This window comes from Lactuca virosa, chromosome 6 (genome assembly GCF_052849685.1).
Source record: "Lactuca virosa cultivar CGN04683 chromosome 6, Lactuca_virosa_CGN04683_v6, whole genome shotgun sequence".
Lineage (NCBI taxonomy): Eukaryota > Viridiplantae > Streptophyta > Magnoliopsida > Asterales > Asteraceae > Lactuca > Lactuca virosa.
Window position 1 is genome coordinate 122,783,161 of NC_136431.1, and position 25,714 is coordinate 122,808,874.

The 25,714-nt window shown below is 35.4% G+C and overlaps 2 protein-coding genes across 3 annotated transcripts; both read left to right on the top strand.

The window, feature by feature from the left end:
• The first annotated feature begins 296 nt into the window (after positions 1 to 296).
• On the top strand, positions 297 to 2,585 carry LOC145118502 (Tetratricopeptide repeat (TPR)-like superfamily protein). Its single transcript, XM_079054205.1, has 2 exons — positions 297 to 1,501; positions 1,597 to 2,585. The coding sequence occupies exons 1-2, from the start codon at positions 328 to 330 to the stop codon at positions 2,427 to 2,429; spliced, it is 2,007 nt and encodes a 668-aa protein (XP_078910331.1). The 5' UTR covers positions 297 to 327; the 3' UTR covers positions 2,430 to 2,585.
• An 11,794-nt stretch (positions 2,586 to 14,379) lies between these two features.
• Positions 14,380 to 17,820, top strand: LOC145121209 (uncharacterized). Of its 2 annotated transcripts, none has more exons than XM_079056989.1 (10): positions 14,380 to 14,627; positions 15,016 to 15,631; positions 15,838 to 15,930; positions 16,147 to 16,251; positions 16,385 to 16,537; positions 16,653 to 16,751; positions 16,852 to 16,980; positions 17,078 to 17,257; positions 17,338 to 17,454; positions 17,533 to 17,820. In XM_079056989.1, the coding sequence occupies exons 2-10, from the start codon at positions 15,146 to 15,148 to the stop codon at positions 17,698 to 17,700; spliced, it is 1,530 nt and encodes a 509-aa protein (XP_078913115.1). In that variant the 5' UTR covers positions 14,380 to 14,627; positions 15,016 to 15,145; the 3' UTR covers positions 17,701 to 17,820. The 2 variants fall into 2 exon arrangements, with proteins under 2 accessions (XP_078913115.1, XP_078913117.1); XM_079056991.1 differs by having other exon boundaries at positions 15,107 to 15,631.
• The last annotated feature ends 7,894 nt before the right edge of the window (positions 17,821 to 25,714 follow it).

Below are 25,714 nucleotides of genomic sequence, written 5' to 3' on the forward strand. Positions count from 1 at the left end.
AGCAATGTTGTTTTTTACCTTTATTGCCGGTTAGTCATTCCTAAATGAGATAGAGGTGATTTAGCTTCCTGGTAAGCAAACGAAACGACCTAATAAATGTTACTAGTTGCAAGGTGTGTTATTGGCTTACTTGAAGAAAATGACCGCATTATTATTTTTACCGGTGATTTATGTTTTTTTCCTAAACAAATTTTAGTTTGACATTTGCTCGTAAATTAAGATAAAATAATAAAAGAGATATCCCATAATATTTTTATTTTATGCATTATTGTCGTTAACAAAACATAAGATGACACTCAAAGATCGAACCCTAACGGACTCGAAGGAATGAAAGCTCTCCGTCTTCTGTTTACAAACATCAAGAAACACTCTCCCGCCAAGAAATGTTCCTTTACTCCGCTCTTCACCGACGAAACCCAGTTCATCTCTCTAATCCATGCCTCCAAGACCATCAAACACCTCCAACAAATCCACGCCCAAATCATTCTCCATCAACAGTTCTCAAACACCCGACTCGTTACCCAGCTAATTTCTTCCTCGTCTTTTAAAAACAACTTCCTCAATTACGCCCTTTCAATCTTCCGCCACTCAAAAACCCCTAACTTGTTTCTTTTCAACTCATTAATCCGCGCACTTGCTGATAATTCTTACTATATGAGCTCAATCTCTTACTTTCTTGTCATGTTAAGGTCGAATATTCGGCCCAACAGCTTAACTTTCCCATTTGTTTTGAAATCAACCTCAGCGTTACAAGAGGGTTGGCTTGGTATGGAGATTCATACCGAGATTTTGAAGTTAGGTTTATTGTATGATCGGTTTGTTTTACTTCATTTGGTGGATATGTATGCCAAAGTTGGTTTATTGGATTGTGCATCACAACTGTTCGATGAAAGTTCTCAATGGGGGGACGATGCAAGAAGTACATTGGTATGGAATGTGTTGATCAATGGGTTTTGTAAAGTAGGAAATTGGGGTAAGGCTCTGGAATTGTTTGAGGAAATGCCAGAAAAATATGGTTCAACTTGGAGTAGTTTGATTGACGGATTAATGAAAGCTGGAGAGATCAACAGAGCAATGGAGCTTTGGCATTCCATGGAGGAAAAAGATGTGGTTTCTTGGACTACAATGATAGATGGGTTTTCACAAAATGAGCAACACGAAAAGGCAATATCAATGTTTTTTGAAATGTTGGAGGAAGGTGGGAAACCTAATGATCACACCATTGTTTGTGTACTTTTAGCTTGTGCAAAGGCAGGAGCTCTTGACACAGGAGTTAGAATACATGACTACATTTTGAACAATGGGTTCACTATAAAGAGAGGAATCACAACTGCTTTAGTAGACATGTATTCAAAATGTGGATCTATTGAGAATGCAAGCTGTGTGTTTGATAAAACAGAAGACAAAGACCTTCATACTTGGACTGTTATGATATGGGGTTGTGCCATTAATGGATATCTTCACAAGGCTCTTGAGTTTTTCAACAAAATGAAGTCAACAGGTTCAAGATTTCTGTTCCATTTACAATTCTTTCTTTGTATTATTCTATTAAGAGCAAATTGTATTCTAAATTCTAATAACCATTTTTTTATCCAGGAATAAAGCCAGATGGGGTTGTTTTTCTTGCTATCCTAACAGCATGTTCCCATGCTGGAAATGTAGAAAAGGGTCTTGATTTTTATAACAAAATGAAAAAAGACTATTCAATTCCCCCCACAATGAAACATTATGCAGTAATGGTTGATCTTTATGGAAGATCAGGTCGTTTAGATGAAGCTTTAAGATTGATAAAAAACATGGAAATAGCTCCTGATTTTGTCATATGGGGTGCACTTTTTAGCGCTTGTAGAGCTCACAAGAACATAAAAATGGCAGAATATGCATCCGAGAAGCTTCTAGAACTCGAGCCTAAACATCCCGGAAGCTATGTGTTTCTTTCAAACGTGTATGCAGGAGTGGACAGGTGGCAAGATGTGGAAAAAGTGAGATCCAAAATGAAAAACAAAGGTGTGGTTAAAGATCCAGGGTGGAGTTATATTGAAATAAAGGGAAAAGTTACTAGTTTTGTAGCGGGTGATTGTGGTCATGATCTTTCAGATGAAATTCATTTGAAATTAAATGAGATTGTGAAAAGTGCAAGAGAACATGGGTACATGCCTGAAACTGAATGGGTGCTTCATAACATTGAAGAAGAAGAAAAGGAAGATGCTTTAGGGAGTCATAGTGAGAAATTGGCATTGGCATTTGCTCTTATTTGTAGTGGTGATAATGAGGTTATTAGGATTGTGAAAAACTTGAAAATTTGTGGGGATTGTCATTCTTTGATGAAGTATGCGAGTAAAATGACGGGGAGGGGTATTGTGGTGCGTGATATTAAACGGTTTCATCATTTTAAGGATGGGAATTGTTCATGTCAAGATTATTGGTAATAATGTTAGTATCAAAGCTCATACTATTTTTGTGGTTGTGTAACTGTTTTTGCAAAAAAGGTTATTCTTCTGACAACTCTTAACTTATCAATAAGAAAATGTAAGTACATTGTTATTATATTTAAAAAGATGTAAATATGTTGCTTTTATGGGTTAGATACTGGTATATTGATATTATGAGGACAAAAATAAAGTTATATTAGTAAAAGGAGTAAAATGTATTGATCAAGTCTTAATGTCTTGTCTAAATCTTTTTGTAGGACAGCGTTTAATAGTTGTAGCGTTACTTTATTGATAAAAAAAAAAATAGGAAGATGTATGGACATAAATCAGAATAGTGTACAACTTTTGCTGTATAAAAACTAAATTATTGCTCTAAAGAATTTACTTATATCATTGTCAAATAATCAAAGCTGTAAAGTAGAAGATGCAAGGGGAAAGAGACGACATATGATTCATAAGTAGGGCCTTATTATGTTTCAAACTAATGTTCTTTCTAGTAAAATTAATGTAATTATTGATTTTTTTAAATAGCTTGATAAGAACTTGATTTATTTGCATCATTAATTACGGATTTACAATATTATATTGCCAAAAAAAATTATGATGATTATTGATAATGAATAAGTAGATTAATAAAACATTACTAGAAAAATGTATTTCGAATTTTCGATATAGTTGGAAACCAAACACGTATTAATTTACTTTTTGAGAAAATGACCTGAAAATCATTTATTATAGTATTCATGGTTGAGTCCTTTTTTTTAAAATAAATTCTACTAAATAAACATGTCGGCCAACCACGATTTTGGACCAAAACTAGTGAATGTGACCACGTTTATGTTGATTATTTGGTTTATGTGATTTGGGGTGTTTCAATTTCTATTTTCAAGGTGTTGATTAATCCTTAGCAATTACAATAAAACAACCAAATGATTAAAATGAAATGTATATCGATAAAAACAAGATTTTGTCAAGCACTAGTTATCTTTTCATACGTCATAACACCCTCATACCATAACATAACTAAACGCCAAATTACTCTAAAACAACTGAAAGCTACATTAATTTAACTTCATTTGGGACCACATTCAATTATGAACTAAATATGTATTTGATCATATTTTAAACAAAATAATATAAACATAATTTTTTTGAAGGGTTAATTTCTTGAAAGCCATATATTTTCAACATTTCACTTAAAAGCCATAATTTTATTAATGTTTTTGAAAAAATCACTGACATTTTGAAAGTTTTGCGTTCTAGTCATTCTTGAGGGTTTGTTTCTTACTACGAAAGGTTCATTTCTTGATAGGAGACTCTATTGATAATCTCCTCGTTGACAGGGGCGGTTTAACCTATTTGGGGCTCTAAGCGAACCAAAAATTTGGGGCCCTTTGGGACATAATTTTTCTTTTCCTTTTAAGAACTACTATCACCAAGACAATAAAAAGATAACTTGAAGTAAATCAGTAATGGATTATAGATTGGAAATACCTACTTTGTCTGCTTGGCAAAGTGAATTCTTGACAGTTTTTAAGTCATGAAAACTGAAATTCGTTCTAACCATAAGGTCCAAACCTAATTTCAATATCCAAAAGTCCAAACATGATTACAAAATCCAAACGGTTGACACATTCAAAATTAAAATAAAATAAAATAAAATAAAATAAGCTCTATTAACCTTACACAACCCAAAAATGTATCGTACATTTGAATCATAAAAAAGTTCCCCATCCATATTCCACATCCAAATCCAAATCATTGAATCAAAATACAAAATTTTCATTGAAAGTTTGGGTTTGCAACTTTGAGTATGATTTTGAGAATCCAGAAGCAAACAAAAAATTAGATTGATTAAAAGACACCATCAGATGACATTAACATCGAGGGTAATTTAACTAATATATTAGTAATGGAGAAATAGAGAATCAAAGGAAAAAGTGAAGAACATACCATTTCAAATAATCAGATTCAAGAATGGATTGATCAGTGATGGAGAATCGATTTTTTAACAATCATGATTCAAGAATTGATTTTTTGATTTTTGATCAAATCACGATCCAATAAACAAGAATCAATCACTTTTCAGACTTCAGAGCCACGAATAAGAAGAAAATCAAGAAGACAGAAGAGAAACAGTCGTTTAGAATTCAATTGGGAATGGGGGTGTGCGTGCGTGTCTGTGAGAATAGAGAATCCCGAATCGTCAGTCGTCCCTTAATTAATCGACATTTGGGTCAAGGTTAAGTGGGGCCCCTTAGAATTGGGGCCCTAAGCCCTTGCTTACTTTCATTCAATGTAAGGCCGGGCCTGCTCGTTGAGATAGTATGTATATAATGTAAGGTCGGACCTGCTCGTTGAGATAGTATCAATAAGTTTGAAACTACTGATACAAAGAAAATATATTTTTCTTTGGGATATCTCCAGAAAATTCCCAATATTTTGGGAAAATTTTTAATAAAGTTCTAAATTTTATTTTATAACAAAAAAGTCCTGACTTTTTCACATTTTGAATAGAAAAGCCCAAGAAATCGGCTGATTTATTCACTTTAGCCATTTTTGACCTGTTCAGCAGGTCATATGATGTAACATCCCGTTATTTTCTGTTTGTAAAGTCAACTCTAGTCAACCAAAGTCAAACGAGGGTCAACTAATGTCCTTTTTATTGTTTGGGTTTTTATTTAGGTTATAATAATAACCTTTACTTGTTAAAAATCCTTAAAATATCTACAATTGAAATTAGAAGGAAAATGCTTAAAAACCGAGAAACTTCGCATCTTATTCCTTCACTTCGGACCACAAACACTTCGGACCGCAAAGGGGTTTACGGTCGTACACTCCTCGGATCGTAAACCCTCGCAACCGTGAACGGCTTCGGCCGTAAACTCTCTGAACCTTATCGTCTCGGAAACCGAACCTTATCGCATTGGGGCACGTTCTCGATCGTAAACTCTAGCCGACCTCGGACCGTAAATGAGGTTCACGGCCGTAAACCCTCGTACCGTGAACCCTCGCATATATATATATATATATATATATATATATATATATATATATATATATATATATATATAGATCCGGTAAGAAATTTTTTTTGGTAGGAAGGTAAGAAATTTTTTTTCTACATATTTTTTGACGAACAAAATAAATGAATCACTAGATGATTCATTTATAAGATGATTCACAAGAAAAAATTCCCAAAAAAACATCTTTATGATTCATTTTTAAGTAAATTAAGAAAAAATTCATTTTTATGACAATTTTAGTGAATAACAACAAAATCATTGTATAAATGAATCATCGAGATGTTTTTTTGAGAATTTTTTTCTTGTGAATCATCTTACAAATGAATCATCTAATGATTCATTTTGTTTGTTCGCGAAAAAAATATGTAGAAAAAAAACTTCTTACCTTCCTACCAAAAATTTCCTTCTTATTTGATCTTGACTATATATATATATATATATATATATATATATATATATATATATATATATATATATATGTTCCAACTAGTTTTTACTTCATTTCTTCACTTCCACTTGAGATTTCAAGCTTTTTCTCTCAAGTATCATCCACCAAGAACATCATATCTCCTCAAGAACACATCAAGATCATCTTTATTCATCATATTCAAGTGGTAAACACTAGTTCTTCACAAAATCTAACAGGTATCAATTCTCGATCTTGTTATCACTTTAAGAACACCCTTCCATCTTCATATACTAGGCTAAAATCCATTGATTTTTCTAGTTTTCACAAAGAACGCGAAGAACACGTGAAGAACACGAAAAACAAGCACCTCAAAACCTTTGAATCTTCTTAGAATCTGGTCTAGAATCATCAAGTGTTCTTCATTTCATCAAGAACACCTGGCCGTAAATCCTCCTGGCCATAAACTCCTGGCCGTAAACACATTTCAGCCTCCAATCTAGCTTCAAACACTTCAATTTGTAAGTTATACTTACAAATTAGTCTGGATTCTAATCATTCCTATGATTATTTTAGCTAATTGGATGCATATATGCTATACAAATCACTACATATGACTTGTTTTCTTGCGGGATTTTACTCGTGGAACTAAGCATCCTATATCAAATCATCATTTGAATCACCCTCCAAAAGGTGAGTTCATACCCCCGTATTTTCATAGTTTTTATTGTTTTAGGGGAGGGGGGGGGAATACAAGTCTAACACAAAGAATTTGTGTTATAAACAAATGGTTTCAAATATCTTATCAAAAATGGATTTCAGTTATCATCAATTCAATTGGTTTTCAAAGATTATGTTAAAATGACATCAAGTCACCAAAAGTATTTCAAAATATTAAACTTTTTTTAAAATTTTTTATAAACTTATATTTTTCCCCAGAAATCATATATATATATATATATATATATATATATAAGATTTAAAAGGCTTAGGACTGATAACCCACTTTGGTTCCTTTTCCTTGTTTGGATGTGGGATTATAAGTATCGGTTATTTGTCCGAGTGTCATTTAAATTTTACTTATATATATATATATATATATATTCGTATATGTATATAAGTATAAAAGTTATTTCATTCAGTTCAAATACCCTTTGTAAAATGTTGAGCAAGGGGTTGCATTCATGAACAATAGTATCAATTCAGAAAGTACATATAAATTATAATAGGTATAATTTATGAATCATAGAACATTAATTCACGATTCAAGTATACTAAAGTACATTGTTTTACAAGAACAAAGGTTTGATTCAAAACTAATCAAGAGTATACATTTTCATATACTAATTCAGGGGTATACTGTCAATCATTCATTTCAGAATGATTGGGTTTCAATAGCTATTATACATGTAACGTCTATATGCTTTTTATGAGTCATTTGATACAGGTTGTTTAATTCATTTAAACAATATAGTTAAAGTCCTGACATTATAACCAGAATCTCCAGTCAGGGATCGAAACAATGTGTGTATAGATATATATTGGGATTGACAACCCCGCACTCAGACTACTAGCTACAGTCAGGCATACACGCCTACGAGTGACAGTTGTTATCAACAGTTTTAACGCATTCATAGCGTTGGGTCAGACCATCTAGTCAGTATAGTTATAATAATCCATTAAAAAGATATTAACAATACGTTAGTGTATAATTAACTAAACGTAAGTACATTTTCAAAGTACCAGTTCACCATGATACAATTTTTACAGTATTACATCTCAGTATTCAATAACAGCTGGTGAAGCCAGCCACACTCTCACAGTTACAAGTTTTACAAAAGGAATACAAATACATAACATTGGTTTACAAACAGAACGGTTTTATGTGATTAAAACTACTTTTCATATACATTAGAAAATATAGGATTTTCTGGATTAACTTACATATTCAAGAAACAGAAAACATTCTTTCAAACATAAACACTTATGCACTCACTCAACTTTATTTTGATACTCTCTTTTCAAATTACTTGTATTCTCAGGGAATCAGTAGACAGGTACTCCCCGAGCTTTTGAGAAGATGGAGCTATTTTGAGTCTTATCTTCTTCTTTTGTATAACTATTTTGGTTTCACTATACAATGATTGAACACATGTAAATACTTATACTTTTTAAATACAGTGGTTGTTTGTACTTTGATTACTATGATGCATGTGTTGTGATACTACAAATGAAGTCATCCACCCCCGGACGTTTCCGCCGTCTGGTTTGGGGGTGTGACAGATTGGTATCAGAGCATTGTTTATAGTGAACTCAGTATATCAATCCATAAAGGATATACAAACTATAAATACATTGGGGCTGAGAGCTCTGACTACAAGTATACTTTTAAAAATTTAAGTATTTTTACAAAAAGTATACTAACACTCATACCTAAAAGTACAATATCACAGTCATAAGAACCTAAAAGTATTTGGATGTTGGACATTACAGTCAAACCTGGGCGGTTATGTAATCATATCTGGGATTAATATAGCATGATCAACTATATTGGTTTGAGATATGACCAACATGTGTTTGGGAGTGATGGTAGTGTTGCGACATGTCTAAAACTTACCAACTATACATATACAGAAGAACTCTAGAACAAAACATAAAGATTTAAAATACTATAGGAGTATTTTAGGTACTATATACTAATAACAAACATGTGAAAACAAAAGAACCATTGTGAGTAGAACTATAAATATTAAGGGTATATTACAGTTACATATAATTTAAGTTATATAGACTTAGAATATGTGATCTAGCTTCATTTCCTGTTCCTTGTTTGGTTGTGGATTTAGAGGCAGATCATTTAATCGAAGGTCGATTATACCCAAGTTATATATAATTAGTATACACTTTGTAGTTATAGTAATACCTGAAATAAGTCATACAGAATACATTACTTGTTAACTGTAAGTTTCTTTCGTAGAAACTTGTATTTATATCGTTACTAATTATATTCTATATCTCTTATCCCTATTCTCGCTTAGATAACAATGGCTGGAGTTCATCTACCTGGAGACCCGTACTTTCCCGATCAAGGGCAAGATGCAGAGCCAGAAGAGAATCATGAAATTCCCTTAGACGATGATTTTGCAGAAAATTTTCCAGAGAATTCTGACTCCGAGCCAGAAGTCAATGATCTACCCCTGGTGGCTCCAATCCCAAATCCTAACCCTCGTCCGGCTTTTCAAGGCCCGATGCCTTCGTGGGCTGAGAACTTGGGTAAGTGGAGCCGGGAGCAAGGTCAACCCTTACCCTACAACGGAGACCGAAGTTCCTACAACATAAGTGAGGGAGGCTCTGCCGACAAAATTCTTCCCATCTTGGTTCGCCGAGTGGCTTGAAATGTTGATCTAGGAATGACAGCCATTCAACAACCCGTGGAGCTTGATGCAGACACTAATGCCAATACGAATCGTATTCGCAATCTTGAATTTGCTCATGACAGAGTAATGAGAGACAATGAGACTCTGCAGCAAGAGCTAGCTGCAACTCAAGCTGAAGTCATAGAGCTCCGAGCACGCTAGACAGTGTATGAAAGACATCTGCTTAATGTGGAGCGTCAGTTGGCTGAATTGAGGGTTCGTCCGAGTGATGCCCGTCGCCAATATGAGATGCTCTACTTATCCTTTCTTTTGTTTTAAGAAATGGATTATACTCTACTCGCCCTCTGCTTACTCTTTTGGTTATAGTTAAGTCTACGGATATGTTCTAGCGTTATTTTTCATGTTTTTTAGTGCGACCGCGAAAATTTCATTTTCGGTAGGTCGGTTTGATGTCGATGTTTTTCCAGTAATTTGGTGTATTGTAGACCTGTTTAGGGTCAAGTTTTCCAGACTTTATGTATTCAATATGCCAATAAAATCGACATGCATTTTTATACTCTTTGAAAAATAACCACTCAATTTTATACTATTTTGTTGCAAGTTGTACTAGTAGTAGACTTTTATTTCCAATTCATTACAAGATTCATGTTGAACTAAATGTTTTAGTTCAGAGATATCAAATTCATATTCACTCTTGATATCTTACCATCTTTTTATCTTTTAACTTTTATAGTAAAAGATGTCTCCTTGGAGAAACCCAAGGCGTAACAATGTTAATGAAGCACCGACACCACATCCGCCACCACCTCCTCAATTCGACGCTGCTATGTTTCAGGCGGCGGTCACGGCAGCTGTTGCAGCTGCTATGTCTCATATCAACACCCCTGGTGCTAGCGGATCAGGAGTTGGTGTGCATCCTATCAACCACGGTGAAGGTCACAGGCACTCACGAGAATGTACCTATAAAGACTTCTCAAACGCCAAACCCAATACCTTTAATGGGACTAGAGGAGCGATGGCATTAAGACAATGGATTGAGAAGACTGAGGCAATTTTTGCAATATGCTCCTGTCCAGAGGGTAGCAAGGTCAAGTTTGCTGTTTGTACCTTTTCGGATAGAGCCTTAACATGGTGGAACGGCCATATTAAGTCACTAACCCTGGTAGTGGCTAATTCTATAAGTTGGGAGAACTTGAAAACTATGCTGATTCGGGAATACTGTCCTCGATGGGAAATTCAGAAACTTGAGCAAGAGCTCTGGGGTCTTACAATGGTTGGTTCAGACATAACAACCTATACAAATAGATTTTGTGACTTGGCGATACTTTGTCCAGAAATGGTTGCTCTGGAGAGCAAAAAGATCGAGAGGTACATCTGGGGGCTGTCGTCCCAGATTCAAGCCAGTGTCATTGCTTCCAGGCCTGTTACATTTGACAGTGCCAAAGAGCTGGCACAGTCGCTCATTAACCATCGAGCTCGTCAAAACTCTGTGGTTACTTCCCCAGAACAACCTAAGGGAAACAACAACAGCAAGAAGAAATGTTGGAATAAGAGGAAGGGCAAAGCTTCTCAGGAACCCTCAAAGAAGCAACAATTAGTGGCAGTCCATGTTGCTACTGTACCTACTGCTGTTCCTGCTAACCCTGTACCAGCTAAGCCTTATGCTGGTAATCTCCCCAAGTGCAACAAGTGCAATTTTCACCACAATGGAAATTGTCGGGAAATGCAGTGTCATAACTGCAACAGAAAAGGGCATACTGCCCGATTCAGTAGAACACCACCCCAACCGATTAACCAAGTACCTGCCGCTGGAGTAGGTCAAGCATGCTATCAATGCGGTGATGTAGGGCATTTCAAGAGAGATTGTCCAAAAACTGGAAATGTCGGTGGAGTTGGGAGGATTCTAGCACGTATTTATTTATTTTTTTAAGCTTTTTAGATAAATGTTTTTGTATATTTATGTATTTTAAACATATAAACGTATTGTTTTACGTATTTATATGTATTTTTTTAAGTATTTTACATATTTTTGTGTGTTTTTATGTGTTTTTTATGTATTATGTATTTTTTTTAGTTTTCTTATATAGATGTTTATGTATTTTTATGTATTTTAAATGTTTAATCGTATTATTTTTACGTGTTTATGTAATTTTTACTTCAAGTCGTCTTCACCATTTCATCTAATTTGTACAACTTTTTCGAATATGTCTAGATGGTTTTACTACATACCCATATATTTTAAGTTTTTCCCATTCGATGTTTAATTTCAAGATAAGCTAATGGGAAAAGCTTAAAAAATATGAGTATATAGGAAAACCATCTAGACATAGTCGAAGAAGTTGTACTTCAAGTCGCCTTCACCATTTCATCTAATTCATACAACTTCTTCGCGTATGTCTAGATGGTTTTCCTACATACTCACATTTTTTAAGCTTTTCCCATTAGTTTATCTTGAAATTAAACATCGAATGAGAAAAGCTTAAAATATATGGGTATGTAGTAAAACAATCTAGACATACTCGAAAAAGCAGTGCAAATTAGATGAAATGGTGAAGATGACCTGAAGTAAAAAATACATAAACATGTAAAAATAATACGATTAAACATTTAAAATACATAAAAATACATAAACATCTATATAAGAAAATTAAAAAAATACATAAATGCGCAAAAATACATATAAATACATAATACATAAAAACACACAAAAATTTATAAAATACTTAAAAAATACATATAAATACGTAAAACAATACGTTTATATATTTAAAATGCATAAATATACAAAAGCATCTATATAAAAAACGTAAAAAAATACATAAATACGTAATACATAAAAAATATGTAAAATACTTACAAATAGATATAAATACGTAAAAAATACGTTTATACATTTAAAATACTTACACATCTATATAAAAAGCTTTAAAAAACACATAAATACATATAAATACATAACACATAAAAAATAACACATAAAATTACATAAAAAGTATTTAAAATGGTTAAAAATACATATAAATAAGTAAAAAAAAAATACGTTTATACATTTAAAATACATAAAAATACGTAAATATATACATATAAAAACTTAAAAAATACACAAATACGTAAAAATAGATATAGATATGTAAGAAATATGTTTATACATTATATAAAAATTTTGACGAAATCTGCGAAATAGTACCATTATTTTCGAAAAATTAACAATTTTGTCTCATGACCTGCTGAACAGGTCAAAAATGACTAAAGTGAATAAATTAGTCAATTTCTTGGGCTTTTCTATTAAAAATGTGAAAATGTCAGAACTTTTTTGTTCAAAAAATAAAATTTAGGACTTTATTAAAAAATTTCAAAATATTGGGATTTTTCTGGAGATATCTCATTTTTCTTTTTATACGTTTAGATGCATATCTAACATCATTTATTGTTAAAACAATCTAAATCGTTAACATTTTGGAAAATAAATCTTTTTTTTAAATAAAATTTAGAATAAGAAATGATTAATTTCATAAAAGACCTAAATCTTTTATCTTTTTAGTTTAAACCAAAAAATTTAATTTTCCCACTTAAAACCTTCTTTTTTTTTCATTTCGATCGATTATTCAGTTTGCATCTTAACTTCCGATAAAAGGAAAAATATTTTTTTTTTTTTGTAAAAGTTATAGTGATTTCATAATGTTTTCTAGTTAACTAGAAGATCGTCAAACTTATAGGTCTTTTATAAAAACTTACTACTTTCCCAAATGACCAATGAATTTAATTTTTTTCCTAGATGGGGTATCGTTATATGGCTATATAATACCGAAAACTGTTTTGTAGGATGTTTGGTATATGATAATGTTTCTAATTTGAGATAGCAAAGGCCATGAATGTATGCAAATGATATTCTTCTGATAAAAGATGTAACATATGGTTTATGTAAAGTGAGACATTGGATGTCATGGTTTATGTAAAGTGAGACATTGGATGTTTCAATCACCCAAGATGATAGTCCCGCGTTTCGTCAACCTTACTAGCATGCCTTATTATCCCCCAAAGAAAGATCGAAAGACTAAAAATAAAAATGGTAATAGTTATATATGGGAAAATCGAGAAACTTACAAGAATAGATTAATTGTTAATATGTAGGATTAGATTAGGGAGCTATCATATATATATATATATATATATATATATATATATATATATATATATATATATATATATATATATATATATATATATATATATTTGTGTGCGTGGAATAAACTATGAGTGTTATAGTAGAGATATTATTATGGTATAGGCTTGATCTTGTGAATTTTTCTTTATTAAGGTATTATAGTATTGGGTTGGGAGTTCGAGCGTTGGATATGTGAAAATGAGAGAAATAAGGAGGTTGCATGCATGTTCAAATAAGGAAATGGGTCGGTGGCTTAGATTATGAGCAAGATTTTCATTCAATTTTTTACATGCATGAGTTCCAACAAGTGTCACACATTTTTCTTCATTCTATCACCAATATAATGTTGTAAATCCACCATATATTATTCAAATTCTTTTTGTCCCTAGGTGAGTTAGATCTCTATAATATGAATAACCTTAATAAAAAACCCCATATGATCAAACTTGCACCATAATTTTATCTCTCCAATAATACTTACGATGTATCACATACCCCATAAAAGAACCCTAAGACAACTCTCTAACCTCATACCATACTCCCGCCCCATTATTAAAAACCATACCAATCACATCTCCTCGTCTAATCCTATATACAATCATTATCTTTTCTTGTAAGTCTTTTGATGTTCCCACATAAAACTATTATGTAACATTCGTCTTTTAGGGATAATTTTTAAATTTTACTAAAATTATATGAAAGAAGTAAATTAGAACTAATTAAAAATTAATAAAATAGTTATGTTGGAAGTTCATTATTAATTAAAATAAATATAGAGAATAAAGAATTAAAATTTAGAAAATATCTTACTTACTAAGAAAAAGACATGCTTAACTTGCATTTGACATATTTTAACCTTAATGGACTAATAATGCTAAGACGTTAGTTATTTAGGGTCAGTGATGTAAATATAAACTTAGTTGAGAAATTGGAGTTATTTAGGGTTAAAGTGGGAACTAAGAACTTGAATGGTTAGTTTTCCCAAAGTCTTAAACTCGTGGCTTGAAATCCCCAACTCTCACTCTCTCCTCTTTTAAAACAATTTGAGCTTGGAGAAGAGAAAGTGCGACGATTTAAAGAGTTTTATCCCCAACTCTCACGATCTCTCCTCATAGGAAACAATTTGAGCTGAAGAAGAAAACGTGTGACGATTTAGAGAGATTTAAGTAGATAGATCATCCGATACATTCTATGTTTCTATTAGTAAATCAAAGATTCAATGTAAGTAATCATCCATCTAGTTCTCTAACTTGAAGCTTTTAGCGTTCAAATTTTTGTAATTCACTTCTTATCACACATATCATGATTCGATTATGAATATCTACGATTCATTGTGATTTGTTTCGGTTTAAGTAAATTAATTTTGAAAAAAAAAAAGATGAGACGCAGTTGCATTCATCTACTCAAGGTTTGATGATTTTTCGATTAAACAAAAACTTTATTTTATAAAAAACCAACACCTTCTTAAATTTCTGTTTTGCCTGTTTATTAACCGTAATAATCGAGCAAAATAAAAAAAATAAAAGATTTTAATTGGGGAAAAAAAATAAAAGCTTTGGTTTTAGAAAAATGGATATTTAAAGTTTTAATGAAATGGCTTTCTGTATAGATATCGAACGATAGTCATTCCGAAACCAAGCATAACAAGTTTCGCTATATCACGTGACTACTGATTGAAACAAGAAATTGTCACGTGACAGCACTGAAGAAAGCAATTTGACGATTCTCGAGGAAGAACGATGACACAAAGCCGGAGCAATAGCAGTAAGCCTGCGATCATCTCGGAAGAACAACAGACCAACACACACACAAACACTTACACTGAGAGTATCGAAACCCTAGCTGAGAAGGAACCCGAATTAATGGTGAAGAAACGAGTTCCAGATTGGCTCAACAATTCTATGTTGTCTTCTCCAGCCCCTGTCGTATCTCCACCGTCGAAATCACGATCCCAATCGCCGCCTCCGCCTTCTTCGTCGCACCACGATCTCCTTGGCAGTTACACATCCAAATCCCCCTCCGTTTATTCCTATAATTCGTCTACTGTGATTCAACCACCTGTTCCGATTCCGCCTCCTACTTTTATCAGGCCCGAACCTCCGACAAAACCCGCACACACTCCGAGGACGGATTTTAGGGGTCCATTGACACGCAGCAGCGGTAGTGATAATGACATTAGTTCTTCTGTCGAAGACGCTTCTCGCCAAACCAATCTAATACAAGCGGTTAGACCTCGCTTAATTCTTTACTTACAGAACCAGCATCATTTCTTGCTTTTAATTTCTAGAAACTGTAAAATTATCGAAATTCTTTGTAGCATTCATAGTTGTTAATTGAGTTTCGCACCTAAGAACTATAAAGAGGATTGCAAAATTAGTGGTGATATGAGAAGCACATATTAATCGCAGTTTTTTTACTTTGTAAAATGCAGCTTTCGAGGAAGATTATAAACATGCGAGAACTGCGTCGACTTGCTTCAGAGGGGATTCCGGATGGTGCTGGCATTCGTTCAACTGTATGGAAGGTATGAAGAACTTGCTGCTTGTTTTCCTGTCTATGAAATGACCTAAATCATCATTCTGTCTTGGATGGATTTGCTTTGTGTTGTACAAGGGAAGTGGTAGATTTGTGAGGCATAATTTATTCTGCAAATATGAAGTCATCATCTTAACTTCTTCTACACTTACCATCGTTCAATCTGGATTAAGAGGTTTAACTTTTAGCTCTTTTATGCTTTCAGCTGTTGTTAGCTTATCTTCCCTGTGATAAGGCGCTTTGGTCCTCAGAGTTGGCTAAGAAGAGGTCTCAGTACAATCAATTTAAAGAGGATTTTTTGATGAATCCAGTAAGTTTTTCTTAATGCAATCATCCATCTCATGATGCACATAATATGTTCTTCAAAGAGATGCTAAGTATTTTCTAAAATTGCATTTGTTTGCACCAAATTCGAGTTGCTAAATGTTTCTGTGGCTAGTCAGTCAGAAATCACAAGGAAATTGGAAGACTCTGCATCTCTTCAAAATGGTGAAAACACAAGTGCAGGCAAGGGTTTACTTCCAAGGTCAGAAATACCTCATGGAGAGCACCCTTTAAGCTTAGGGAAGACTAGCGTTTGGAATCAGTTCTTTCAGGTATAATTTCATAGAACATATGTATGTTATCAGGTCTAGATTGAAATATATCTGTCCTCATTAAGTCAAAAAGAAAGAGCCACTTAATTAATGTCTATAAGTTATGGAAATGTAGGATACTGAAATTATTGATCAGATAGATCGTGATGTGAAACGAACTCATCCAGACATTGATTTTTTCTGTGATGACTCTGCTTCTTCAAAAGCCAATCAGGTAATTAGAAAAAAAGTTACCCTCTCCTTTGATTCTTTTCATCTTACAGCAATTATGATAAATATTTATGGCTAAGCAATTAATCTTTTACCTTTTTCAGGATTCTTTGAGAAATATACTGATCGTTTACGCAAAGCTGAACCCAGGGATAAGATATGTGCAAGGGATGAATGAAATATTGGCCCCTTTGTTCTATGTGTTCAAAACTGACCCTGATGAGGACTACTCTGTAAGCAAATACAATTTTCTCCCTTTTTTAATTTCATAATGCTTATATGCAACTGTTAGAAGTTTGTTTTATTTAGTTATTTTGGGTATTTGTGCAGAGGAATGCTGAAGCAGACACATTCTTTTGTTTTGTGGAGTTATTAAGTGGGATTCGCGATAATTTTGTTCAGCAACTTGATAATAGTGTTGTTGGCATCCGTTCAACCATCTTAAAGCTGTCACTCCTCTTGAAGGAACATGATGAAGAGCTATGGAGACATCTTGACATCACCACAAAAGTAACAAATTCTTATTTGGTTTAAATACAAGAAATAGCAATTTCCTTCCATTGATATTTGTGTTGTTGGGTGTATGGCAGGTGAATCCACAATTCTATGCATTTAGATGGATCACTCTTCTGTTGACACAAGAATTCAATTTCACAGACAGTCTTCACATATGGGACACCCTGTTAAGCGACCCTGAAGGTCCACAAGTGAGTCAACTCAACTCAACTCACTCCTTGTATGTGAATTTGGTAATTAAGTAAATTGTAATGAATGGGAATTGGCAGGAGACATTGTTACGCGTTTGTTGTGCGATGTTGATTCTTGTGAGGAGGCGTTTGCTTGCTGGTGATTTCACAGCCAATCTGAAGCTACTTCAGAGTTATCCATCAACAACAAATATAAGTCATTTGCTATATGTAGCCAACAAACTCCGCTCTCATCATCATCCCTGATTCCATACATTTTCTATACTTTTTCTTCTAGTCACACTGTGTAAATGATACCCAATTGTACACCCAACCAAAAATATTATACAATTATCAATCAGGATACACGTTTCTTTTTTTGCTTAATCAATTTAATTAGGACATATATATATATATATATATATATATATATATATATATATATATATATATATATATATATATATATATATATACTGATTTTCTTTTTTCACTTAACCATTAACAGCCGTTTTTCAAGTGTGCTCTACCGTTTTCACCAAGAATCAAAACCTTTGGTTTTTATCTAAGCTGTTGTTAAAACTATGTTTGATTAAATGTTACCAAAAAATTTATACAATTGTTTTCCGACTACGTTCAGTCTCAAAAGCCCAATAATAATTGTTTCGTGATTGACGTGTGTCAATAAGATTCATATATTTACCTTTTAGAAAAGTTGTTACAAAATTGACTTTAATTATGATTCAAATAAGACCTTCTAAATATGTGGAATTTCTTATTTTATTACTTTCAATTTATCCTTTATTATTTGTTAGTTTGAATTTAGAGGGCGGGTTAAGCTTAAAAAATGAGGTTTTTATAACTTATTACCGGTTCCATATCGGTATAAGTTAAAATGAATGTTTGGATAGAGAGTTTTTTAAAAAGAATTATAGCGTTTTGACACCATATAAGCTAATCAAAACATTTTTTAAAAAACTATGTTTTCATATTGTTATAAGTTAATAAGCTAATAAGATAAAAAGTGTTTATCATTTTAAATAAAAACTCCTAAACACTCTCTTGGTATATATTATCCTTATCTTGTAGTTATCGGGTATATATGTATGACATACCAATATATGAAAAATATAATTTTCATGCATTATTTCTTTTCATTTTTAAATCTCCAATTACTTTATCCTCGTCTCTTAATTTCGAGACTTAATCTTTCATTGACTCTCTTGATTTCTAGGGTTTTGGCATTCAATAATTGTTTTCTTTGGAAAAATGCAATTTTATTTTCTGAATCGCTCTACTGATTTCCTATGTGGTGGGTGTCAAGACCACCAAATAAAAATAACCTTAAATACGACAACATACAAAAATGAATTATAGTAGCTGTAATAGGGATCGAATCCGCAGGGATTGGTTCGAATCAAATCTATGCATTCAGTTTCTACGAAATAAAAATATAAAATTATATTGGGGGGGGGGGGGGGGGAAGTCAATGTTAAATGCGATAACAACTATTTTAAGTCATCCAAAACACTGAGGTTTGGCTAAAATAGATGCTCTATTTATTGGGTCTAAGGTCATTTGCTAGCAATTTTGGATTAGGATTGTACTCATACACAACTACTCTCTCTATGTAACTTGATTGAAATAGACTATGTTAAGCCAAAGATGAACCTATTTTGAGTACACCCATAAGCAAAACACTTGAGACAAACTTGCAACACTTAGTGAAGTGTCATAATAAACCAAAAAGGGCCAAAATGGTAACTTTGTAATATGTTAATTAGGTGTTCGGCCATGGACTTTCCATGACCGAACACACCTTACAAATGGTGTTTTGGGCCTTATTCAAAACCGAACACCCTTTCTTAGTGGGCCTCAAGACCGATTTCCTCCTATACAACACAAATGGGACCGATTTCCTTTAGAATGGGTAAAATCGGCCATATCTTGAATAAATTAATGTGTGTTCGGCCAATTCAAGGACTTTTCATGAGTCGTTACATCAAGCATGGTTGTAACGACTCATGTAGAGATTAACAATACCGCTTTAATACGGGGAAAAACTTATACTTCACTAGTTTTATATAATATAAAACTACACACTACTCTCAATACACCAATATTACCGTTCCGGTCTTAGGGTTTAAGACTACAGATACATACAATCAGAAAATATAGGATTTTCTAAGATCATACATCCACGTGATTTAAACAGAAGTGCATACAACTACTCATTTTATTGGAAAATATTGGATTTTCCGGAAGGATACAACATTTTTACCAAACAACACAGAAACATACTATTTTTATACAAACATGCTTATGAACTCACCAACATTCTATGTTGACGCTTTTCAAAACGACTTGTATTATCAGGGACTCAGTGAGCAGGTATATGAGCCTCGGACACTGGATATTTTGCTGCATTTTGGAATTTACTTACTAATGTCACTTTTGTTGTAAAATGGTGAACAAATACACTATGTAAACAATGTAAGTTTGTTATCTCAATGTATGATGTGTGGGTTGCTATGTTTCATTTATATTCAATTGTTATGATACTACACAATGACGTCATCCCGGTGCAAACCTCCGCCTCATTTCGTGCATCAAAGCACAAAAGTGCTTACACAAGAAGAACCATGCCTTCCTAGCCCACGTGGTGGATAAAAAAAGGGAAGGGAAGAACATCAAAAACATCCCGGAGGTGTGTGATTTTCCAGATGTGTTTCCTGAAGACCTCCCGGGATTACCCCCTGAACAACAGGTCGAGTTTCGGATTGACCTGGTGCCCGGAGCCACGCCAATCGCTAAATCGTCGTATCGACTAGCCCCCGCTGAAATGCAAGAGCTATCCAGCCAATTGACGAGTTCCTAGACAAGGGATTCATAAGGCCGAGCTTCTCTCCTTGGGGAGCTCCGGTGTTGTTTGTCAAGAAGAATGATGGATCTTTCCGAATGTGCATCGATTATCGGGAACTGAATAAGCTTACACTCAAGAACCGATACCCCCTTCCCCGGATCGATGATTTATTTGACCAGCTGCAAGGAGCAAGTTATTTCTCCAAAATAGATTTAAGATCCGGTTATCACCAGTTGCGTGTCCGAGAGGAAGATATTCCCAAGACTGCTTTTCGAACTCGCTACGGCCACTTTGAGTTCGTTGTAATGCCCTTCAGTCTAACAAATGCACCGACAACATTTATGGACCTGATGAACCGAGTCTGCCGACCATACCTCGACAACTTTGTGATAGTTTTTATAGATGGTATTCTGGTTTATTCGCGGAGCAAGGAGGAACACAGCCAGCATCTACGGCAGGTTTTGGAAACGCTAAGGGCAGAGAAACTATTTGCGAAATTTTCTAAGTGCGAGTTCTGGATTCACAGAGTAGATTTTCTGGGACACGTGATCAGCGAAGAGGGAATTCACGTAGACCCATCCAAGGTCAAAGCGATTGAGGGCTGGTCAACCCCAAGAACACCTACGAAAATCAGGCAATTCTTGGGTCTCGCTGGATACTACAGGAGGTTCATTCAGAATTTCTCCAAGATCACCAAGCCATTTACCACACTAACACAAAAGGGTGTACCTTTCACATGGGTAGAGAAAGAAGAGACTGCCTTCCATACTTTGAAGCAAGCCCTCTGCAGTGCTCCGGTTTTGTCTCTACCGGAGGGAATAGAAGATTTTGTGGTATATTGCGACACTTCTAATCAGGGGTTAGGATGTGTGCTTATGCAGCGAGGGAAAGTTATAGACTATGCATCCAGGCAACTGAAGACCCATGAGGTGAACTATACCACTCACGACCTAAAACTAGGAGTGGTAGTCTTCGCTTTAAAAATATGGAGGCATTATCTCTATGGGACGAAGTGCACTATCTTTACAGACCACAAAAGCCTCCAACATATCCTGCACCAAAAAGAATTGAACATGAGGCAGCGAAGATGGATCGAGCTGTTGAATGATTATGAGTGCGAGACCAGGTATCACCCGGGCAAAGCTAATGTCGTGGCTGACGTCCTAAGCCAGAAGGAATACTCGGGTCGCCAAGTGAAAACACTAACGATGACCATCCATTCCCACTTGTCGTCACAAATCAAAGAGGCTCAGCTGGAAGCCTTGAAACCAGAAAATGTCGCAAACGAGGCATTACGTGGGATGGATAAGAACCTAACCCTCAAAGGGGATGGAACCTACCACTTTATGGACCGGATCTGGACGCCGAAGTTCGGTGGATTCCGGGACGTGATTTTGAATGAAGCACACAAAACAAGGTACTTCGTCCATCCCGGCTCTGATAAAATGTACTTGGATCTTAAACAACACTATTGGCGGCCAAATATGAAAGCGGAAATTGCAACTTACGTGGGCAAGTGTCTGACTTGCGCCAAGGTTAAGGTGGAGTATCAAAAGCCTTCTGGTCTACTTCAACAACCCGAAATACCCGAGTGGAAATGGGAGAGGACAACTGATGGGAATATAGAGTTATTGATCGATAGATTCTAAACAGATAAATACGAATGAAGTAATCAAAGAACACAAGAATGGATCAAATGGTGTCGAATGATTAATAACTCACACCTCAGAAGAGCTCGATAAAGAACTTCGACTATAGAGGTGTGTTTAGGGTTACAATGCAGAAGTAATTAATGAGAACGATACCCTGAAAGCTATACATGCATGCATAATATATATGCTAACCCTAATGATAAACCACGGTTGGACAGGCCCAAACCGGGTAAACAAAATATCGACACTAAGCCCATATGACGCAACACTCTAGACCCAACAATCTCCCCCTTTGCGTCAATAGAGGCGAGATACTAGTTCGGTTAAGTAAGAGCAGACTTCTTCACTGTCTTGAATACATTCGGTATAATAGCCAAAAGAGTGTGACGAAATGCTATATACCACCGAAGTATGTCATAGAAGTTCTTCTTATCCGAATCACTGTTCTGTTTACACCTGTGAGTTATATCAAGTACGTGCTCCAAGCAAGTTGTGGAGAACAGGTGCTTATCTACAAGAGCGAAAAGGAATTTTTCACCTTCGCCTCTAGTGAACATTACAGTGTGATGAACCGGATCTATGTTGCCCATTTTCATCTTATTTAGATCACTTGGCTTCCCGATAGGCTTCACAATAGGCTTCTTTCTCATAACATGAGCAATCTCCTGATCCAACTTGGCAACTTCATGGATGTAGGAAGCCAACATTCTTTTAAGATGAGCAAGGATCGGCTCATACTGATGTTGATTGGTAAGCAAAATGTTGAACAGCAGAATCTAATCGTGTGGGTTCAGGTTTGGAAGATCAGCTAATGAAACCATATGAACCGAGTTATCCGAACCTCGGGTCACCTTGAACTTCACATTGATAAATTTCCCAGCAGCGTTCGGTTTCAATACCTTGACAGAGGTTATTTTCCTGAGCACTCCATGTCAAGTATTGGGGTTGGGCAAATTCAAGATAATAGTCGATTAGATCTTGATCAACCTGTGGATAAGGTGAAGGGACTTCAACCGTGGAATCAAAACAATGGAACACGAATGCCCTACATGTGATGGGCATGTCAAATTGAGAATCCCTTGAGTTTTCACAGTCAAAAGAGGCAACATGTTCCAGCCACTGAGTACTGGGATACTCAATCGCTTCTTTGATTAATCTTTCCCGGGTCCAAGGGGGAAAGAGAGCCTGCTTGCAAACCAGAGAATCTTGAGCTTCTTTCTGCTTTCGCTCTTTCTCTTCTTCCTCTCTGGCTATCCTCAGATTTTCATTGAGCTCTTTATCCCTTTTCTTCCTCTTTAAAGCCTCAGCAATTGTTTCCTCTTCTTCATCATCACTATCTTCCACAACACCTTTCAATTTTTCCTGTCCACCAGAACCCGAAGCTGCATTAACCTTCGGTTCGGTTTCGATAATGACTTTGGGTGGATTTGGAGGATTTTGATCAACTTCTCCCCCTTGTTGCGGAGTGACCACAGACTCTGTAACACCTTGAATCTGACTCAATATTTGAATAGCAAGAAGAAGTCTAGCAGTCAAGTGATTTCGGATGGTAAGGGTGAGAATAGGATCATAAGCATTAACAAGATTACTAAGAATCGAGAGAACATCCCCAACACAAGTTTTAAGAACTGCCCGTTCAGTCTTAAGGGATGCAATTTCAGTCTGGGCTTGAGAAAGAAGAGCTGACTGGACTTCAAGCTGTGTAGTCTTTTGAGCAAGTTCGTCCATAAGCTTCTTTTCCGTGGCAAGGTCAACCTGAAACTTATCAAGGCGAGAGTTGACCGAAGTGAGAAGAGAAGTGTGATCAGCTTGGAACTCAGTGCGAACAGTATCGAACTTTTCTTTCTCTTCTTGAAGGGACTGGGAGAGAGAATCAACAGAAGCATTGACCTTTGCAGCATTGGAACCGGCATGGGCTTTGAGTGATTCCAAAAAGATATTTGACTCACGAACGAGATATGTGACTTCTGTTGTTGCGTTCTTTCAGGTAGATGTAGAAGCTTCCACAGCCTTTGTAGATTTATCAATTGAGTCTATATATTGCTGAAGAGCAGTATCAAGAAAAGCCTTTAAAACAACATCGGAATAAGTTGTTGAAGTACCAAGCAATTTGTCAAGCTTGTCATGAATATCTTGTAAATGTAGCTTAGTCACCGGAGCATCATCAGCATCTTCACTTGGAAGTCGATAAGGACTGTAATAAGTGGAATCAAACTCAAAGTCTTCACCTCCCAGAATGGGCTCAGAATCTGTTGAAGGTGATGAGGAGAGAGGTTTAGTGGTAACAGGGGTTGTAATGCCAGCGGTATGTGCCCTGTATCAGATACATTGACACACACCGAAGGACCAGTGGTTATGGTTGTTGTATCTTGAGAAAAGATTGGTGGTGGTAGTGGAGCAGTAGTGGTAGGTTGAGAAGTGACAGGTGGTGGAATTGGAGCGACATAAATTGGTATAGTGGTTTGTTTTGGAGAAGGAGGAGGAGTAGAAACATGAACCTGTTCGTCAGGAGTTGGAGATCGGGGAGGAGTATTTCCCCTTGGTGAATATTCGTGTTGAACTTCCTCTTCTTCATTGTCTTGTTGCTCCTCTTCATTGGAAACAGAAGGCGTTTGTGCCTTTGGACGCTTTGCCATCTGCTTGACCTTTTTCTTTTTGGGAGCCGAAGGTGCAGCTTTATCAGCCTTACGCTTTTTAGGAGATGAGGAACCTTCGGTCTCGGCTTTCTTAGTCTCTGGTTTCTTCCCTCTCTTGGCCGGTTTGTCAGCAATCTCCAAAGCACTCTGCATCTGAGGAGTGAGTTGTCGTGGACCCGAAGGAGGCAATTTTCTGTACTCAGCCATGACTCTACTTTCCTTAGAGACACATCGGCTCATTGATTCAGGAATAGAACCGACATAGTGGAACTTAGTAGGGTCAGCAAAAATAATTTTGCCGTGTGAAAAGTGCCAATAGAAGACAACAGAGCATCCGCCATGACTGGAATGTGAAAGGTCTCAATAGCTCTGTGAGTGACTAAAGTCCATAAACGAGCACATGAAATCTCAGAATCTCTAGATGAGGAGTTGAGGCTTTGCACCAGTTGAGACCAGATGAGAGAACCATAATCCAGATTGATGCCATTGTAGAGACCATAAAGGATGGTCATGAAACATTTACTTGCACCATCGGACCCCACAACCCTTTCTGCTAACCCCTTGTAAAGAAGTGTAAGCAGACCATTCCATTGCGGTGGTAAACAGGACTTCTTGAATTTCGTTATAGTAGTTAGAACGTCAGTGTATCCCATGTCATAGAACATCGAAAACGACTGAGTAGTTGTTATGAAATCTGGTGAGATGACAGAAGCATCTGCGGAAAGATTTAGTAGTGAACAAAAGCGGGCTTTTGATACAGATGTCCGTTGATCAAAGATATCGAAGTAGATCTGTTCCTTGCGTTTGTCGTAGGAAGCAGTGAAATAGACCTGTGATAGAAGGGACATGGGAACTAATTCGACTTGTGTAAGAGCAATCACCAATGGAGAATACTTGAGACACTCGACAACGTGAAGCATGTACGAATCATAAAGGAAGGGGTCCAGTTGAATGATGAGATTCTGATTGGGCTTTATCGTTAGCAAAGTTGATGAAGCAGTTTGATCTTGATGAGAGGATGCTTCCGCTATTGTTGTAGTGAAGACGAAGATGAACAGTCGTATATCGCCGGTTGATTGCAATAGAGAGGGTGAAGAATGAAGGAGGAACAGTAGGTGTGAGAGCCCCCT

Coding starts and splice junctions, on each gene's coding strand:
- LOC145118502 (XM_079054205.1), top strand. CDS start 328: ATGAAAGCTCTCCGTCTTCTGTTTACAAACATCAAGAAACACTCTCCC. Junction 1,502..1,596: donor CAACAAAATGAAGTCAACAG/GTTCAAGATTTC, acceptor TTTTTTATCCAG/GAATAAAGCCAGATGGGGTT.
- LOC145121209 (XM_079056989.1), top strand. CDS start 15,146: ATGACACAAAGCCGGAGCAATAGCAGTAAGCCTGCGATCATCTCGGAA. Junction 15,632..15,837: donor AAACCAATCTAATACAAGCG/GTTAGACCTCGC, acceptor TGTAAAATGCAG/CTTTCGAGGAAGATTATAAA. Junction 17,455..17,532: donor GCGACCCTGAAGGTCCACAA/GTGAGTCAACTC, acceptor GGGAATTGGCAG/GAGACATTGTTACGCGTTTG.